The following is a 20,640-nucleotide window of genomic DNA, read 5'->3' on the forward strand; positions in this document are numbered from 1 at the left end:
TCAGAGCCCCCCCGCCCGTGGCGGCACGTCAGCGGGGCGGTGCCGCCGCCGCTTTATCCGGGGGCGGGCCGCCGCCGCCCCGCCCGCTCCGGGGCTTCAGAGCCCTCGGGGAGGAGAAGCGGGACAGCCAGAGAGCGTGTGCCCCAATAGCAAACTGCCCACCCACTGGAGTCAAGGAAAACCACGTCGTGCGTTAGGACATGCCCTGGTACCAGGCTTTGCACCTATTAGGAGCAGGAGGAAACCGTGTTAGGAAACGGGCCGATTCGTGTCTCTCCACGCAAAGCTCACGTGTTGTTGCTGAAGGGCTACTCGCTGATCACGGAAAGGGCAGCCAAAGGATGGAAGAAGAATTTTTCCAAAAACGCACAAACTGGGTGCATAACTGGGCTTATCTAAAGCCCTGAAAGGGTTCTCAACTTTTTCACCAGCAGTTATTCCTCCTAGAGAAATAACAACATTTCTGGCCACGATTTTCCTCCAGAATACCTTTCATCCTCCATGTGCACATAACTGGCGCGTAGGAACATTCACCTCCAGATGTTGAAATTGGATTAAAATTAATGGCACAAAGATTTATAGATTGTTCCTTTTCGGATTATTTTTTAATCCCCTGTGGCAGCAGCAGTAAATGTTGGAAACTCCTCTTCTGCTGATACATAATTAGTTCATGTAGGTTAATAGTTTCTTTCATTGAACTGCTCCCCTCGTGGTAAGTGTGTTTGTTTTATTTAACTGCAGTAACAAGTCCCAGTGAAATCCCTCTGGGTGCATAGTTTGGTAAAATGGAAATGATCCAAAGAATTTCAAGCATTCGCTTTACACCGACTGAAGGCTTCCTGTTCAGCACTGCTTCTCTTTAGTTCAGGTGGGTTTGGGGATTTATTTTATTTTTTAGTAGCTATTTCTCAAACCCAGAATACATTTGTACCCAAGAGATATAAATATCCCTAGAGAACAGGAGAGGCTCCTATCAGTAACTCAAATACGTGGTCCCACAGGGGGATGTGCGTGATGAGGACAGCTGTGCTGACAGGCCAGAGATGTGCTGACTTGCTGAAGCATTCAAAGGGAGATTTAGGCAGGAAATTAGCAGACGTGTTTGCACAGCATTAGGAGCGAACACTTTCAAGGTGCATACGGGACTTTGCATAGCCAGGCAGGCATTATGAGCGGCTGACATTCTTTCACAGGCAGAGGCCAGGGGGACCCCCTCTCACCAAGGCTTACACCACGTGGCACGGGTCAGACTTCCTCAGAAAGGAGTGACTAGGATGACATCCTTCAAAAAGGCACCCGATCTGGATTGATAATGTTGACATTCTTCAGGGATGATTCCTCAAGGATGAAGAATCCTTTGGTTTTCCGGAGACTTTTGCTACTAATGAAATCACTCTCACCCTTTATTATTTGTGATCTGTTTCTTGAATGTCGGCTTCCGGATGCTGGCTCTTATCCTGTCTGCTCACGTCAGAGAGTTGTGGTTCTCTCCATGGAACTATCTATTCTCTGTCATCAAGTTACCTCCTTAATATAAAGGTTTTCTAAGTCCAAGACAAGTCTGTACATTTACATGTACAACAGTGAAAATCAAGGCAACCACTTTTCCTTCTATTTTGAGGAAGTTGCTACAATTAGAAGACATGGACAGCTTGAGCCAGAGGGGTATCAAAATGCTCTTGCTGTTCTAACTTACGGCCTATGTCCGAGATTCTTGAAGGCCTTTTCCTGTAGCTTTTCCTCTAAGAAGCATGGCCTACGAGTTGTTTACTTGTAAAATGCTATAAAGCACAAAACCGAGTTCAAACACACAAATAATTTCTCAGATAGACTGCCACTGAAAGTTGTGTGTAGTTTTATTTCAACATATCAAGCACAAACAGGTTTCCCCTAACTGAGGAATATGACGAGGAATGTGCTTAAAAATTTGGAAACATTTACATTGAAAGATAGCCCAGACTGGCACCACCACTAAGTATTTTAAGGCTGTATATATAGCAGTACTTACGACTTGGAACTACTTCAGGCCAGAAAAGAAAGGCTTAGTATTGTCCGCAGTCTACAGAAAATATTGCAAATCTTTAAAAAATGGTGTAAAATAGGAAGACTATTAACAGAGTTGAACAATGCAGTGGCAAAACCCTTCCTCCTTCCTGACCTTTGACAATAAATGTGCCTACAACCGAACACACGTACACCTATATCGCTCCCGTCCTTCTCACCTATCCTGGGGCAGTGGATTGCTCTCTACAATGCTAGTGTGTGATATTATAAAACAGCCATATAGCAAATAATAACAATAATAATAAGTGACCAGGTTTTACGAACAGGCGTGTCTGACGTTACACTTGATGGGCCCGGTCCAGGACACCAGTCAGCTCCGTAACCAAACGAGGAGCTTCCACTGAATACTTCCCATTTCCTAAAGAGGAATGGCTCTAGGAAATTGTGCATATTTACAGTTCCCATGGAATGGAAAATAAAACACATCCTGAGGTCCCATTCTGTGTGTGCTGACAAAACAGATCATGACTTAATATCCCGGGGGTGGATTTTTTGGACCAAGTGTGCTCCCTCCCATAATTAAAGGCAGCCGGACAGGCACCATGGACATCAGTTCTTTACAGCTCTCCAACTGCACTCCCTTACTCATAGAGCTATGAACCAGGCCGGCGTGACCTTTCCAAAATGCTGGGGTGTTTACCATTTTGGGGGTACCAATACTGCTGGGTAATTATTAATTGCATGAGAAAATTACAAGACATAAAAAACAAATTGCACAATTAAAGCTACATTTGGCTTCAGCATTAAGGCCCGTACAGGTTAAGAGGTCCTTGAAGATGTACATGTAAAAGGCAAAAATGACATAATCTGCAGGAACAAAGTTTTGCAGGTTCCTAGGTCCCTTTTTAACCTCGTTTTTCAACTTTCTTCCACCTCTGCCGCGTTGGTTCTAAAGTGCTTTGGTGCCTCGCTGGGCTCCTTGCGCGAGTGGCCCCCCTCCTGCAGCCAGTAATTGTTATTGCTGCCAAACGTAGTGATTTTATTTGAAGACATAATTAATGAATAGTTGACACGTAAGAAAGATGCAGAGGAGAAACCAACAGCGAGAGTCCAGGAGGAAGCTTTCAGAAGAGACCTTCCTGTGGAAGGACTTTTTGTTCAGAGCACTGAGGTTTCTGGAAAAGAAAGCAGTATGTTTATTTGGGTGTCGTAGGGAGGTGTGCATTCACACGTGTGTGTGTACCCACAGCTTCCACACCGGCAAGGATCCCAGTACTTCAGAGACACCCTCACGGATACACAGCACTGTGCCCCGCAGGCTTTACCTCCCCTCTTTTTAACAGAAAGATAAGTACTTCTGGCTGCTGCTGAATCAGGCATAGCATGCTGGTTGGCATGAGAAGGTGTAAGGGCACAAACCCCAAGAAATTTCTTCATCCAGCACCCACTCACAAACCTATGCCCTAACCTTCCCAAATACGAGAACTTGCCCTGGACAACCCCAAGAGCAGCAGAGAAAAGCTAAAGCCGTATCACTGATGGCTCCGGCATCCAGAAATGGTGGGCCGCATGTGTGATCCTACCCCACTGAAGCCTTGGGAGGGCTGGATAATACTCCTCATGCAGAGGGGAATCAGCAGGGCTCTGGAGCAGATGTAGCAGCTAATACCTCCCCTGCCCTCCCCACAGGAGTCTGCCATGCAAAGCCCTTTGCCAGCAGTAGGTTAAGCAGGTGTGCTCACTGCTTACCTCAGACAGCAACTAGCATTCTATACAAAAAGCGGGAATTTAGTGCTTTTCACCCATGGAGCCCAGTTTTCAGACCACACGCCTGCATCTCTGCAGCAAACTGAGCAAATTCATAACATACTTGATGAGAAGGGAGACCTCACGCCTTCTTGCCTAGCAGAGATTTATTTACAGCCAGGACCCGGCCCAGTCGCTCCCAACTTCTGCAGCTGTTTTGCAGTTGGGAGTGCCAAGAGATGCTTAACATGCTGAGGTGATGCTTTTTGCCCCATAAAGAGCACCTTAAGAGGAAGAGATTTCCTCACTGTTTCAAGTAGGGGCTAGCTTTGCTTTTCCGGTGTGTTAATAGGTTACCTATTGAAACAGTTAACTGCACCCCTGCAGCTGATAAGGACGCTCCAAAGGCCGCAGTGGAGGAGTTAAATGCCACAGGTTATTTTTAGCCCATTAAGATCATTGATTTGATGAGAGAAAATGGTTACCTGTGTATGTCCTGTTGGGCTCTCTGCAGGGATAAGACAGCTGAATGAATTTCCTTCAGGTGATTCATTTCTTTCCCGCACTGAGCGCACAGGCTTTCAAACCCTGCAGCAAAGTATTGAAGGACATTATGTTTTGCATCACCATCTCTGGTGGTGGTGATGAAACACAAACCAGGTTCACTCAGCAAGTGGCTGGCTGTGATCAAATTGTCACAGCCAGAGAAGATACTCTCAGGAGGAAACTTGGGGAGAAGGAGACAGGGGACATAATCTTCCACCCCAAAGACACAGGTCAATGGAACGGGTCCTGTGACCCTGGCCTGGGGCTCCTTCTTGGCTCTCAGGAAACAATTTTTGCAGCATCCTCCCCAGCCGAGGGGAGGGGAATGGAGTGCTCGCACCTGCCCCCACCTCTGAAACATTCAAGGTCACCTCCAACAAAGGCCAAGGAAAATGAGAAACGAAGCCTGTTTCCTATCTGTCAATTGGAGTGTCAGTGTATTTTTCCAATGTGTTCATGCCAGCTTGTACCTATTGGAATTTCACTGTATTTTTCCAACATGTTTGTGCCAGGAGTTGGGAAGCCTGTGTTGGCATGGATAGCATAAGGCAGAAAGAGAAGTATGTACGGAGAATAGAAAAGCAGAACATTCCCTGTGTTTGCCTGTGGGCTAGGGGCCCATGGCATTAACCAGGCTGGGAAACGTCCCAGGGCTGGCTCAAGGAATAAGGTACCGAGGAAAGAACATTAAAGCCTGACCCAGTGATACCCAAATACTTGCCATCATCATCTGAGAGCTCCTGCACCGACTCTGGCGTTGAACAGCTGCTCTCTGTATTCTGGCTGTGGTTGGACGGCTGATCACTGGTTTTGCGGCGCCTGCAGTCTTCGGCAGACCTCTGGATAAAACAAGGATTAAAAGAGGTCGGTCATTGTCAAATTGAAGACTCTTGTGTTTGGCTTTGAACAAAGTAATTCGGGGTGCTGGGGAATATCTGTAAGATTGCAAAGTTTGATTGCTTTCTCAGCAATTCTTAGTAGTTGGACTCCTGGCAGCTACTTAAGGATATTACACACATGGCCCATACAGAAGCATTTCTGTATCAAATGATAACATCCTTAAGACACCCATCCAAATTATTCTTGTTGTAGCTTTAACTGACACATACTAGTAATGAACTTTATAGTTCTTTTGCTGAGTTGCGTACCCAGCAACCAGATACATAAGAGAAAGGATGAAAAGAAGAAAAATTTAGAATCGAATTTCCCAGGGAAGATTTTTCAGAAGGTGCCTGAAGGATTTAAACATCACAGAACTTTTATGTCTAATTTCTTGATGCACTTTGTAAAGTTTCTCCCTACCTCTCAGATGGGTAAACCAAACACACTGATTCAAACTTCTCACTGGAGGGTCTGAAAAGCAGTTATGAACTTCAATTTTCCCATTGTTTCACAGACATTCAGATTTGGGGTATTATAAAAGAAAAGTCTATGTACATAATAAGATATGAGTTCTTCAGTGTAATATGGGTTATATCTAGCTAGTTCAGCAGTTCTACATTTACAAAGCATTTTATGAATGACATATATTACTCCAAAGATGAATGCAGTGAAATAAGAAAGTATCATCTCTGTTTAAGGGAAAGGATGGAGAGAGGTTTCTTGTCTTGTCTAAGAGGAAATAAGTGATAACGGCAGATATCAAAGACCGAAATTGCAGGATCTCAGTTGTGTACTCCAAAACCTTGCTCACACCCTCATTATGGCAAGTTTTCTGCTTTGGAAACACTGAACAGTGAAGTTCAGTTCAGTCATGTGCAAAACCCAGCATAAGAATCACTATCACTAACACTGGGTGGAAGAAAAATGCCAAAATGGATAGGATATGTCAACCAAGAATTATAATTATTTGGAGTTAATGATGGTATAATATTGCAGGTCTAGAGTTGTAAGCTGTATTTACCCAAAACAAACCTTTCAGCCTATGCTGTGCTTACATGAAAATGCTGCAGAAAAGGGCTGTGTATCTAAACAACTGTAAAGAATATTATATCCCCCAAAACAGGCTTTTTACCTTGTGCCGTGTAATTTGATTGTTTATGCATGTTGTTTTGTGGTTTGTCATCCTTGTGGATAAGTGTCTTTCCATGGTCTGAAGTATCCCATTCTTCTCAAATTGGGCAATGTCATTCAAAGGGTCCCAAGGTCTTAAACTTTTGAGACCAAAGGAAAAAACATCAGAAAAGCAAGAATCCCACACCAGCTGTGTTAAGAGCAATACACTAATTCCACATGCATCAGGGCAGGCATTCATCCCTGACAGTAACCAGAGTTTCCACAGATGCAGTGTGAGGAGTAACAGATACTTCCCTCTACATTCACAGTTCCTAGCAATAAATGAGGGGGGTTCAGTCTCCGGAGGCTTCACCCTTCTTGCCAGGGGAGGAGAGCACAGTTATCAACTCTGCTCGCACAGCGCAGAAAATCTCTGCTAAATGATTCCACACTTGATCGCAGCAATTGTACCAATGGCATAGCAGATTTTCCATTGCCAAGCCCTCATTTCCAGCTATTCCCAATTAGTATCAGGAATATGTATGCTAATAATGACATGGAGCTCAGAAAGAGCAAGCCCAGGGCATAGTCTGGGGACTGGCAGGACCCGAATTACAGGTCCGTAACCTTGCTTGCATCCCTGGGGACTCAAGCAGCGAGGTCTGTTCATAAACCCCAATCCCACCACTCACTCCTCGTATTTGTAGCGCCATTCGTTAGTCGTGGCATCGTGCTGGAAGAGCAGCGGTTTCCATTCTGTGCTGTTCTCTCTCCGCTCCCGGGCGGCATTCCTCTGCTCCTCTTCTAGCACAAATTTTTCCTGCGTCGCCTTGTGTTGATCGCCTTTGTTTATTGCACTGGTAACATGCTGCCAAAGCCTAGAAATAAACAGGGAAGCAAGTTAAACAACCTTAAAACCAGCAATGCATTTTGCCAGCTGGAACCTTAAAGCAGACACTTTTCTGGTCTATCGATACTGCAGAGGAACCGTAACAGGACTGCTCAGCCACAGTTTTGGCTTGTATATTAAAGAAACCTTATGAGAATGGCAACACTGAATGCTGTATACAATGATCTACTGAAGAACAGGTGAACTTTCCCTTAGATAATCTCACCTACAACACTCATTAAAATCTTCAGTGTTGTCTGTGTAAGTTATAAGATAGTTATGCTCAATTCATTGAGGTCAGTGGCGTCTTTAGAGGTGATTGATGTATAATGGAGAATCTGTTATCTTCCTCGCCCTTTCAATCATTTATGTTTAGGAGCCTTTGTGTTAATATCTATCCCTGAAACAAAGGCTTTGTATTTAAAGTTTAGAAGCATTGGAAAATGAATTCATGTGCACAGCTTGCAGCTGCACGTGCAATGTCGTACTTCTATATAGGATTAGCAACCAGGTCTGCAGGAAGCCAATTCAATCTGCAAGGATATGTACTTGTGCTCACAAACTGCAAGCACAAATGGAGGCTTTCACTTGCACTTGTTTTCAGCTGCCAAAAGATACGTGATCTGTCATATGATGTCTCACTGAGCCTCTGCCTGGAGGAGAGGATCTGCCTTTCACGAGAGAAAAATCATTACCTTTTTTTTTACTATAGCCAAGCTGTGATAGGCCTCCCCACAGTTCCTCTAATCAGAGCACTCTAATCTTCATTTCAGATTGGAAATAATTCTGAGATTAGCAGCTAGCCCTCCCAAAACATTACCAAGTGGTTTAGCGGTTAGAATAGGCACTGGAGATCCAGGCTGTTCCAGTATTCCCAGCTCCACAAAACACCAGTCCTCCATTTAGAAGATGAATACATTGCTGCACTTAATTTGGAGCTTGCTGTGAAGCTCTTAATTTAAAAGGGATACTGATGCTTTCATTATATTTCTATCACCATACGTTAACACAACACTTCCAAAAAAGCAGCCTCTTAGATAATTAACTGAAGGCAGAAGAACACTTTCCTGTCCTTTTTGACACGTCACTCCCATTTTCCTGTGTATGAATCTTTTCTCCCAGAAACAAAGGAAGGAAACTCAATTCAAACTCAAAGTGATGGGGGTGGGGGAGGGAGGAGTGAAAATAACGGCCTGAGAAAATACTGCGGTGGCATAGAGTCAGTCCTAAGGAATGCGGTGGTGTGAAGAGTGAGTCCTCTAGTTCCAAGAACCTCAGAGGGACACGCACAAAATTGTTTAACAAGAGCAAATTACCGCACCAAGAGCTGCATGTGTCAAACAATGAGACCCTCCATGGTGAGCTGCATAACGGTATGAGCTTCAGAGACTCTCCAACGTTTGTAAAAATAGGTGATTTTCAGCACTGCAGGAAAGACTAAGCAATTCAGGCAGAACGTAACCTGGATTAGATGGTAATTTATTCATGCAACTGTCAGCATAATAAGGAGCTCAGTGGAATGTCTGTTAGGGATCTCTAGGCTTTTTCCTTTTGGCTCCTTCCCCTGGATGCATGTATCATTATTAATCTCTGATGTAGCAAAGGGAGTCAGCTCTGGCAGTAAACAGAGAAATGGAGATTCCTTGTCCGCAAGACCAAGATTTCTCTTCTCCTTTAAAAGACTCTTCTTCAGAAGATTAATAGAAAAACGTGCTGCGGTCTGCTCTGCTCTGCAACAATGGCAATTGCATGACTGTAAGTTACAAATACAGACTTTATTGCCCATAACGTCCACTGCTGTCCAGAACAAACTAAATGTTCATGTGTTTTTCTTTTCATGCAATCCCTTTCTTTACCCATAAAAAAGGGAATCTTCTTAGTGTGATGCGATGCAACATCAAAATTAGATGCCCACAGGAAAGTGGCCAATGTAATGCAGAGCCAGGCAGCAAACGGCATGTACTGGCTTGGAATGTTAGCTGGTACTGGCTGACCGCATTGGTGAGATGGCAGGACTAGTTGGTTTGAAGCCAGTGCCACAAGATGTTGCTCTAGCTGTTCTTGCTCAAGAACTGGCCTGGGGATGCTCATTGCATCAGGTAGTCATTCCTTCCATTTCCTAAGTCATGTGCCAGGACTATATTTTTAGGTAATCTAGACTACCCTAAAAAAACTGGTGCAAACTTCATTGGAGATCTCAGCTGAGATTATAAGGCAGGGTTAAACATCTGTTTAATTACATTCTCTCATAAAACCCTGTTATGTGGTTCAAACTACTGCTCTGCTCATGCCAGGACTTCCCACATGATTCCTGCATCTAATTTAAGAGCCTGAGGTTGAAACAACCCTTCTTAACAAGACATCCAACCTCAGACTGACACCTTGCCCCTCCATAAAATGTTCCAGCAGTTACAGAGACTCTGTTCATGATCCCTCGAGTTCGGAGAGAGTTGTTACTTTAGCAGATAAAATGTAGCCTCCACTATTTCTCAGCCCAGCTCCCTGGTTATTTCAGAGCTATACTTCGTGGAAATACTCCAGAGTTAATGGAAAAAAACAGGTAAATGGCAGGGTAATATGTGCAGGCAAAGTGGGTCACTGCCTTTCCAGGACTGTGCTGAAGAATTGGAGCCTTCTGATCAGAGCCCCGCTTCCAGTGGGGAAGTGGCAGCGAGACGTTCCCAGAGCTCCTTACCTCTCTGACTCAAAGTCTGTTTGCTCCTCAAACAGCACAATATGGCGCTTCAGTCTCTGCCTTCGTACTTCACTGGTCGGGTTCCAGAACATTTCCGCATTTCCGTTTTTCAACTCATTTATATGTACTTCCCCATCCTGAGAAGGAAAATTAAATGAAAAGGTTAATGACAATCAGAAACACAAGGCAGAAAATAATCCTGACAAATGGAAGCTGCTTCCGGATGATGATCAGGGATAGGGCTTGGTTAGAAGGCTTCTTTCCTCCTTTATCCCATTAAATCTCACTGAACGCTTCCTGAAAGTTTCTAAAATGAATGAGGCGAGGCATTCCCGGAAACACTGGCTGAATCAATCAGAGAAGAATTAGAAAGGGACCTGGCCCCTTTCGTTAGTCTTGTCCCCAGACAAGGGTACCAACAGAAGCCCTAAGATGCTCCTCTTTCCCCACTGTTCCTCCCAGGTACGACCCAGCACGTATAAACAAGATCCCTAGCTCCTTTTCCAGTCTTTCTTCTATTCCTCAATGCTGAAATCTCACGCAGAGCCTACTGAAATACCATCCTCTTTAGAAAGGAGAGCTAAAGCTGAGATACTCTTTCACATTTTTTTTTTCAGTTTAGACAGGTTTTTCTATTATTGCTCCTGAATTTCATCTAGCACTTCAAAATGACAGGGTCTTTCATCCTTATTCCTTGCCAATTTACTTGGCAACCAACTATTAAGCATCACGTCTCTGACCTGAGGCTGACTAGGCAATATTGCTGTGTCCCTGCTTAACTAAGCTGCTTCCCAGCCTTGCTCAGACGCAGCAATGCCACGGAGCCAGATGGAGTAGTTTACAGAGCATATAGTGAACAGCACGACGCTGACTGCAAGTGGAATAAATCAGACAATTACAGCTGTTGCACAGCATGTGCACTGGTGCCACTCAGCTGCCTGGACATGGTATGAGTATCATGCAAACCTTATTTAGGTCATGGCTATTGACTTTGCCTGTCACTGCCTAATTTCTTTGCATCCCAGCTGCTGCATTTTTTCCCCTGCCATGATCCCTTGATGCATGTCTCAAAGTCCACTTCCCACATCTTCAGCTGCGAAACTCCTTCAACCCCAAGGGACTCTCATCCCTCCTCAAAGTCTCCCTCAGGACTTCCTCTGCCATGTCCTGAGGTGCCAGTTCCAGGAGAGATCTCAGGTCCCCAAGAGCCCCCCAGCTGTGGACGGGAAGAGGCAGGCAGGCATTATCAAACATCACTACGTGCACCTCTAAGGGGCATATATACAAGCCCTCAGCTGCTTTGGTCCTGGGGCTGAGAAGCATTGGGATTTGCTTCCCTTCTTTATTCAGGTGGGTTTTCAGGTCCTGAGGCAGAGAATTAGCCTTTCAGCTGCGAGGGTTTCTGTCAGGAAACCAGACGGTGGCAGAGAAAAGCCTGCCGAGCTCAGAAGAGCAGGCCAATACCCTCAGAGGGGAGGGAGGAGAACAAACGACGTCCCTACCGCTGCACAGCAGCTACTCTATTCACAGCATGCAACTGCAAACAGCGGCTTATGGAGCCACCCTTTCAAAGCCACTTAACTTCTTTTATACATAATTCTAATTTTGTCCACCACAAACAACCAGCAGAAAGAACAATGGAGGAATAAATTATTTTCAGGCTGATAAAACCCAAACAGAGAAGGCTGGAAGCTGAGCAGCACGCAACCATGCGGCTCAGCGCCCCACTTGATTACATGCTCTTACGGATGGTGTTCGCAGGACCTACCACAGACAAGGTACTCCACAGTTCAGCACAACTCACAGTTGCCAAGGCTCATCCTGCAGGAAAGGGAGCTCAGAATGGAAACGCTACCCAGGCATAGGGAGCAAATCTCATTGTATACACCTAGAAAGGGCAAATCTCCCAATTTCAAAATGGTCATTAGCTTTTTCTGTAAAAAGACAGATTGCCTGAGGGGAGGAGTCCAATATCAAAGGCTACACTGTGGTTAGGACCTCACTAGAAAGGGCTTTATCCAGGCCTGACTTACTTTAAATACCTGCTTTAGGATGAGACAAATCTTATCTCAGGAGTGACAATTTCTGTAGACTGGAAAGGGAGCATAGGTCAACTATAATGAAGATGTAGATGTCTAAATGTAGCTGAGAGAAATACCTAAGTGTCCAGCCCAAAGCCAGGGCTCACTGCTTTTGCCTCGGTTACCAGGAGTTCCCAACCAAAACTCTAGCCTACATCCTTCACCATGCAACTTTATTCTTGCTGGATTTTGGCTTAAGGATGCCTTTGAGTAATTCACTTGTGGATACTAGGTGTGCAAAGGTGTTAGTTGCTCTGCTGACTATTCTGAGCTGCCCATGCAGATAGACCCTCACAGAATCTGTCTCTTGGTCCTTCATCTCATGAACAGAGGAATAACCATCTCTATCATAAAGGTTTGCTGTGAAAATAATGAATTTAAAACCCTGGGAAGTTCTTCCCTGATACTGCCATAGCTGGGGAAGTATTAAACACAAGACAAAAGGAAGCCTCATGATTTTCACAATCACACACAAGACACACTATGTCTCCTGCCATCAGTGCTTGTCCTAAGCCTGAGACCCTAAATACAGAGCCACTGGCTTTGATGGAAACGCACCTCACTGGTCCCAGCTTTGGCCCAGGCTCTGGGACTGCAAGTGCTATTCGCACTGCAGGTGGATGGGACTACGGAAGCGTAAACAACCTTGAGAGGCATGGCCCAGAAAGCTTGGCTCGCCTGTGCTCCCTGGGGATGGCGGGAAGAGGCAGGACAGGGGCCCTCCACAGCCCCGCTCCAATGCAGGGAGCCTGCCAAGGGCTGCCAGGCCTCCCACACACCCTGCTGCCACAAGCACTTAAAATGTCAGCAACTTCGATTATCGTATGTTACCCAGTGTCCATTGAGACTTGCTAACACTTCTTCTCCTGATTTAATCTTCCCAGAGATTTGATTAATGCTTGCGCTGCCACCGAAGAAGGGCTGTCAGGGGAGAATAGAAATAGAAAATATGATCAGTCTAGTGAGAACTGGAAGGGAGCCAAACACAGTGATGCAGCAGGAGGGAAGGAAAGTGCAACCTGCTTCATTTCCACTATTTCTGGGGAAAGGCAGAATGAATTCTAACACAGATTTTGACTGTCTAGCATTGTGCCCTCCTCCTTTTGATTGCAATACCAAAATCACTGTAGGAGCTGCAGGAAGGGCGACAAGCTTTCAGGTGCATTAACATTCAGCAGTGCAAAGCCTCGCCTTCATTGTAAATACATTTATTGTCAGCTAGACATCAGGATAGATATATGTGGGCAAGTCCTTCCCATTGTCCAGAATCACATTACAGTTTGCACCCTTACACTTGCAGCCTTGTCCAAAGAAAAGGAGCAGCGCTAATGCAGTTGGTGACCTTTCCTGCTTATGGGACAGCAACAGCAGTGTGGCACTGCTGATGGCTGCATCTGCGTGAAGTCTCCAGTGTGAAGAAATTCTCGTCAGCAGCAAACAAAAAAAGAAAAAGGGTATTTCCAGAGTCAAGGAAAAGATTCTCAGAACAATGGAAAATTCCCCTCACCTCCTGCCTGCCAAACACAGGAAACAGCAGTGATAGAATGACCAGCTCTTCCATTCATACCACACAACATTTCTTCAGACATTTTAGCAGCTACTTTCCAATAACGTTTGTACAGAGAAACTTTTTTTTTTAGTAACAATATAAAACCAGATTTCCCACAACACCCATGGAAAAAGAAATCACAAGTATCTCAAGAATCAATGTGTGCATTCCAGCAGCGAATTGGTACATATCCAAATTAATAACAAAGTTATGGGGTTTATCTTTAACTTCTCACAATTCTATTAAAAAAGGTGGATAAGAAATATTCAAAGCAGAGCACGTAATTAAGCCACAGGGACCTTTCTGAGTCCTGTTTGGACTAAACATTTTGTTTTCAAGCCAGAAAAGAAGGGTCTGCATTTTAAGCTCTGAAGTGTTTGTAGATTTGAGATGACACTGACCGAAATCAGGGAAACACTCCATTGGCCTCAACACAGTACGTCAGGCCTATGGGAAGAACAGGCTTTAAAGACAAATATATGCAAATGTCAAGGAAGTACATGGGGCAACAGTTCACTTTGTAAAGGCAAATAAAGACAGAAAATTATTATTGCCCCTAGAAAAACACAGTCTGCAAAAGACTCCCCTAACTCCAGTAATCTCTCACAATTTTGTCGGCTAAGGCTACAACTCTAAAGTCCTGCAAGCTCTCAGTTCTCCATCTTTCATTTTATGTCCAGCAAGAAATTGTTTGTTGGAACAGAAGAGAAATGGATGCTCCTTAAAAAGCAGGTTAACTGTCCAAGAAAAGTTACAGGTCATCACTTTCCCTCCCAAATTTTAACACATATAACTACAGGAATGCTCAAAGATGACTCCATTTTATCTGTATAACATAAATTTGCATCACCAGACTTTCTAGAGGAGGGAATAGCTACATGAACAAGTCAGTACAAGGCAATGACAGTGTGGCTCGTCAGTGTGATAGCCACTCAAAATTATCTGCCTGAAAATGGGCTCTTACTCTACCATCAAGGCAAGGTCCTGTAGCCTTGAGAAACACAAGGTACAGTTCACTGTAATATCTGCAAGGTAAGAGTACGTATGTGATGGCTACTGGAGAGCTACACTGAAGATCCACATCCTAACTTGCCTCAAAGTAGTTTGTACACCTCGCTGTATTTTGCAAGTAAAAATAATTGTACCTTCCTAAACAGAAGCCACACTGTCATTGCCAAACATTCAGAACAGAGTTTGGCCAGTAGCCAGCTGGCTGGCAGTGAACAAGTAATGTGTAGAACTCAGGCTTCCTGGGTTGAAATCGACTTGCACTAGGCAAAACTGACTGCAGGATGATGCCTCCTCTCTGGGTAGGCCACCCCGTGGTGCATGATATATAAATGATCTGGTGCATATGGTCAAACCTTGCCTGGAGTGCAGGGGCAAGCCTGAGACCCATTCAAAATGGGGGCCACAATGTCTCTTACCTTTAGCTTGAATTCCAGTTCTGCCCTGTGGTTAGTTTTCTCACAGTCAATGGTAACTTTCCCCCCAAGCTCCATTGTCATGGTACCGTATAAAAGTCCTGAAAGGGAAAAAAGAGACTTAAGAGAGGGCCCAATGGAAGCAATCTGATTTCTCAACTCAAACTGGGTCTCACTGACACGCTGTGAAATTCGCTAGTTGACTTAAAGTTTTGGAAAGACAGAAAGCAAAGTTTCTAGGAAATGGCTTTTCACTATAAGCATGAAGAATCCTCCCCTGAGTCCATATTCCCCATTTATTACACCAGCTAGGAAATAGCTTGACTCATAGGTGCTGATAGTGTATCTGCAGCAAGCTGAAAGTGGGAAAGGAAAAATAAGGAAAGTTGTGCCCAGCAACTTCATTTATACTAGTGCTTAAACAGACCCAGTTGCTTCTCACAGGTTGGATGGGGCAGAGAGGAGCTGTAATGGAATTCAGCAGAACTGGGGAGACTAGCAGTCATGTAAGGGACTCCTTTTTACACATGCTTACCATTTCTGAAAAGGTCATTTGCAGAAAATGAAAAATTGACAAGAAAAAGATTTATGCACAGGAATAGTTCACAGAGGGTGTGATTTACAGAAGTTACTGTTTTCAGGTAGCTTGACCCTCCATAAATACTAACTGAGAGGTCAACATGCCAAAATAAAAAATATTCAAAACCCAAAATTGGATCCAACTGTTGCAGGAGTGATTTTATCACTGTGGTTGAAATGCCACCAACGCTTAGCATGCTAAAGAGAAATGCAAAGTTACTGCAGTGAATCAGCAGCCATCCCCTGGCCTCAGTGCACATTCAGCTCAACAGAGCAAAGCCACACGGTAACAGGTATCAGCCTCACTGAGGCAGCTCATACACTGAGGAATATCATGATTAGAGTAACAAAGAAATCAGAAGAGAAGTCAGGAATTTCCTTTATTCTCAAAAAGCCAGAAAGTATATTAAACAATTTCAGTGTTAACATTAGAAAAACTTTTTATCCTCAGAAGCTCAGAAATGTACTCTTATTCTTTCCATCTTCACTTTATCTGCAGTACAAATATGCAGTATTTTTTTGTTTCTACACAGTGTTAAAACTAACTGAGATGGGCCTAATTCTGTCCTCAGCTCTGCACAGACAAATCAAAAAGACTTCAATGAGGATTACCAGTCTTCTGCTGAGCGCTATGACTCACGTGCGGAGCAACTGCTCCCTGGAATTACCAGTCCCTGCGGCGCCAGGTACTCGAGAGGGAAGAAGAGAGCCTGTGCAAAATTAGTCAGTAAGATACCATTATATTATTCTTTCTGTTTGCTTCCTATTTGAACAGTCATAACTTACCTTTACAGTGGGCGTACGGCATAGTAATTATATAATCTTCCCCCCTGTTTAGAAACATAAGCTTTGCTTTCCCATCCAACAGTGCAGAAAGTGAGTTACCTAGAATTTAAAAGAACAAATACATATGCATTAAAAAATGCATGTTATACTTGGTCACTCATCCTACTTTAGAAAAACATTTCCATTTAAATGTAGGTCACTAATGAAAGACGAGATATGAAATGCTAATAAATTCAGGACCCTGCAAATCATCTGCTGTTGGAGGCAGGCAGTGCTAATAGACTCTCTGCTGTATGGCTCATATTTGCTCTGGCATTTAGCCCCTGTTGCAGAAAGGGCAGTAAATTAAGTAAGTCATTAGTGGGATGCAGAAAGCAGTTCCAATGCTTAGAAGTTTTTCAGGTCCTTCTGTTCTCACAACTTTTCTGAGTGTGTATGATCCCAAATAACAAATAAAATTGCCAGAAGGACAGCAATGACTATTTACAAGTGTTTCAGCAAACACATTTACCAGAGGACAGTACTTAAGAGGTGTTTGTCTAAACACAAAAACTGTTTCAAATAGCAACACTGTTTCAGAGCCTGCAGTTGTGCTGTCTCCATTGAGATTATAAGATTCGAGGACATTTTGAAGCTCTAGGGTTCTACGCTCAGAAATCTGGGAGCTAGATAAATGAGAGGACATTTTGAAGCTCTAGGGTTCAACGCTCAGAAATCTGGGAGCTAGATAAATGGTTACATTTATACAGAGACTTTTGCAAAAGTCAGTTGGATAATCAGAGAGCTATAAAATGACTCACCTGTGAGCATATGCAAAGTGGTCTGACAACCAATTGCCCATACACCCTCATGAAGCTTTGCTTTCTGAAAACCACATTTTTAAAGCTCTCAATTTTTCTATCTGATTTTTTTTTTCAACATCAGTGTGATCTCCCACTGAAATGGTGGAAATGGGGAAAACCCAGGAGAGCCAAGACAAGGAATTAGGGTGTCCTGGTGGTAGCTCTCTTAAGCATTTCTTTGTTCTTAACTCTCAACACACTCAGGAGTGATTGAAAAACAAACCAAAACCAATGCCACGATGTTACCTGGAAGGTGCCTAGGCTTAATGCCTTACCATAAAACTTGGACCTAGCTAGAATGCTGCCAGTAATGCAGAATCCATCCTTCCTATTGCTGACGTGAAAAGCTGACACTGGTGGATGATGGGATACCTAGAAGAAAAATAGGCACAGGTCATTTACAGCAGTCTTTACAAGCGAAGCAGAGTGGTGGGTGCATACACAGCCTCACACGGTGTTACACACGCTCTAGGGAAAGTGCAAGATGGAGGCTGCAGGACTGAGCAGAGTACTCTAAGCCCCATCCGTACCATTAACCTCAATGTTAAAGGAGGGAACATTGTATGTGAGGCCATTATATATGAGAATATTATATATGTAAACTTTCTCCCCCACCCCATATTTTCTTGTCCTTGTGCATCTGAGATCACTTTAGGCCAACAGGTACACTGTCAGGTTTTCAACACAATAAACGACAGTGCAGAACTTTTTGGCAGCATCTGAATAACCTCCACAAAATGGATGCAGGTGGCTGAAGAAAATAAAACAAAATAAAAATTCTCTGATTAAATAGGAAAAAAATGTATGTGAAACGGGGAGTCCCTGTACCAAAGTCCACATGGTCCTCAGATCCCTTTATTAACACTGTAAATCTCAAACTAAATTTTTTCAGGCCAGTTTACTTGTGAGCTCTGCCCTTCATTTATTCCCAAAGACATAGAGATAAGCCCTCAATGTACTCCTATTAAAATCATTATAGAAAGTTTAGAAATAAAGGAAGGTAGGATTTGGTTATGTGTTTTATGCCCCTTTTGACAGAGGCAACACAAACCACATTTTATTAACAATAAGAAAACAGTAGGGCAGAATCCCATGGAAAAGGTCGTTATTGAAGAGGCTGATGTTATATATGGGAGACTTGCTTTTATAGTCTTGAGTGCCCACCAAAGCTCACATAATCTCTGTAAGTCTAAAAAGAAAAAAGATCAGCAGCTAGTTTACCCCATGTCCCACTCTGGATGTTTACACAAAACTCCAAGTTCCTCTCCTAGGGTGAGATGAGGAGCGCGTTCCTATGCATGGAGGTGCAAGCAGGCTGCTGTTTGCAACACCTGAGCATCCAAATAAAGCAACTTACCTGTTCTGCTATGTAAAATGTGTGACTGTTCGTCTGAGGGTGAAACCAACAGCAGCGAAACGTCTCTCCCAGAATAGGGTTGTATGGCTTTTTTATTCCCTGAAAAACAAAGTAATCAAAACCTGCTACAAATGAAGATTTGCAATTCAGCTCTACAGGGATGGCCATAAAACAACATAATAATTTTCTCCCTGATGTTTTAAACTAAGTCAATCACAAGGATCAAAACTGAAGAACTGGTTACATATATCCTCCTAGCCTAATCTTTTAATCTGAGCCATGGATTCATCTGCTATTCTCACCAATTTAATCTTTGGTACTGCCTGATCAAAGCTATACAAGATGATCAAACTTTACTCTGCTACTGTATGCAGCAGGTGCATACTGATGTGGAAACGTGGCACTATGGTACTAATGGGCCTGAAAAGAGAAAGGAGACCTGCTTTCAGCAAAGGGAAAAATCTTGCATCTGAGGACATGTTACTCATTGATGACTAGTTTTGCCTTCTAACTGTCCAGTGCAAAGGCTCTGAAGTTGATCAACACTATTTTGCACTCAATATCTACTCTGAAACCAAATGCAACTTCAGTTTTAAAAGTAATGGTCAAAGTCTTCTGAACAATAGAAGAGGTAAAGTGTCAAAGGAAAGGCAATAAAGAAATACACAACCATAGCAGAAGATTTCAATGCCTGTTACAATCCCAACTTCATGCATTCTTTTACCTTTGGCTTCTTGTAGAAGCCGGACAGATACCACCTCAAAACTTGCTTCATTCGACTGTATGGATCATCTTCAAGGACAGCCCTGCAGGGCAGAACGTAAAATGCTCTTTACACTGTTCAGGTATCACACTCATTTCATACCACTATAATAATATTAATTTCAATAGTATTTCCCCAGTACTAAAGGGAAGTAACTTCTGTGCTGCTGCCAGTGAAAAAGGTGTCTGCCAGCAGAAAAAAATTTTTTTTAGTAATGTACATCATACAACACACACATAAACTCTTAAAAAGTGGCACCCCTTGCCATGCACTCCTGCAAAAAGCCTAATAAAATTTCTGGGGTGTATCAGGTTTGAGTGGACATTCAAGTATGTTAATGTGGGACTGCCACTCACACTAGCATTTAGCTACAGCTAATAGCACAGTGTGAGTCACAAGAACAATAATACTTATGCCACCAAAAGCAAAGACAATTCTATTTTTCTCTCTTTTTCTTTGTTTCTCTCTTCCTTAAAAGATATTTAAAGCTGATGTGCTACATGGCCTCTTTCAGTACTTTGAGATTTCATACAATAATTTAGGTTGGAAGGGACTTCTCAAGGTCACCTCGTCCAACCCCTCCCCACTCAAAGATGAAGTGGGAAGTAAACATAAACAATAGAGGTCCTGGTGTTCCCAACCATTTAGTCAGATTTGAAAATCAAGCTGGCTAAGTTCTTGCAAAATCCATTTAGAAGGATCATCCATACCACAAAGAGGTTTATTTAACAAAACCTCCAAACCTCTTGAAGTTTTCTTAGACCTCAGCACTGAGAAGAACCATTTCCTTAACTTCAGATGTTACAAATACCACAAACAAGGCTTGAAAATACCACGATTCTAAAATTACCCAGAGGCAGTGTAATAAACATGAGTAACTAGTGCTGCTATTTGAATATTGCACACACTAGTTTTAAAACACACCAGGCATATCTCATTGAGAAGGCTGGTCCTATCTGCAAGTATAACATTTTCTATTTTCTACTCTGCTGCTCCCAGCGGGTCTCTCTCATCAATTGTGTTAAAAGATGTTTCTTACTTGTTTATCAACCAACATAATCATATTGCTTTTGGGGGCAGAAGTGCTTGACAATTCTGTTTGCTGTCTTATTCCCCTCTGTACACAAGTACACCAGAAGGTGGCACAGCCCTGTTGCGAGATGCTCAAAGGCATGAGCTGAATCCCCATCAGTTCCAGCCAATGCTGGTGAACATATGTCCTGGTTTCGGCAGGGATAGAGTTAATTTCCTTTCTAGTAGCTGGTACAGTGTTTTGGATTTAGGATGAGAACAAAGTTGATAACGCACCGATGTTTTAGTTGTTGCTAGGTAGTGCTTATACTAAGTCAAGGACTTTTCAGCTTCCCATGCCCTACCGACTGAG

General features: G+C 43.4%; 1 protein-coding gene across 2 annotated transcripts in view; it reads right to left on the reverse strand.

The window, feature by feature from the left end:
• Positions 1–1,838: 1,838 nt before the first annotated feature.
• OSBPL5 (oxysterol binding protein like 5) overlaps positions 1,839–20,640 on the reverse strand; it is a 114,452-nt gene continuing 95,650 nt past the window's right edge. For both annotated transcript variants that reach the window (XM_009288756.1, XM_009288755.2), the window contains exons 11-22: positions 19,218–19,299; positions 18,494–18,592; positions 17,412–17,508; positions 16,295–16,393; positions 14,933–15,030; positions 12,788–12,877; positions 9,876–10,012; positions 6,984–7,169; positions 6,311–6,449; positions 5,018–5,135; positions 4,236–4,338; positions 1,839–3,179 (exon numbers count right to left, since the gene is read on the reverse strand). In XM_009288756.1, coding sequence (XP_009287031.1) covers positions 3,044–3,179; positions 4,236–4,338; positions 5,018–5,135; positions 6,311–6,449; positions 6,984–7,169; positions 9,876–10,012; positions 12,788–12,877; positions 14,933–15,030; positions 16,295–16,393; positions 17,412–17,508; positions 18,494–18,592; positions 19,218–19,299 — 1,384 coding nt within the window. In that variant the 3' untranslated portion in view covers positions 1,839–3,043. The remainder of the gene's footprint in view (positions 3,180–4,235; positions 4,339–5,017; positions 5,136–6,310; positions 6,450–6,983; positions 7,170–9,875; positions 10,013–12,787; positions 12,878–14,932; positions 15,031–16,294; positions 16,394–17,411; positions 17,509–18,493; positions 18,593–19,217; positions 19,300–20,640) is intronic.

This window comes from Aptenodytes forsteri, unplaced genomic scaffold (assembly GCF_000699145.1).
Source record: "Aptenodytes forsteri isolate BGI_AS27 unplaced genomic scaffold, ASM69914v1 Scaffold8, whole genome shotgun sequence".
NCBI classification, from domain to species: Eukaryota; Metazoa; Chordata; class Aves; order Sphenisciformes; family Spheniscidae; genus Aptenodytes; species Aptenodytes forsteri.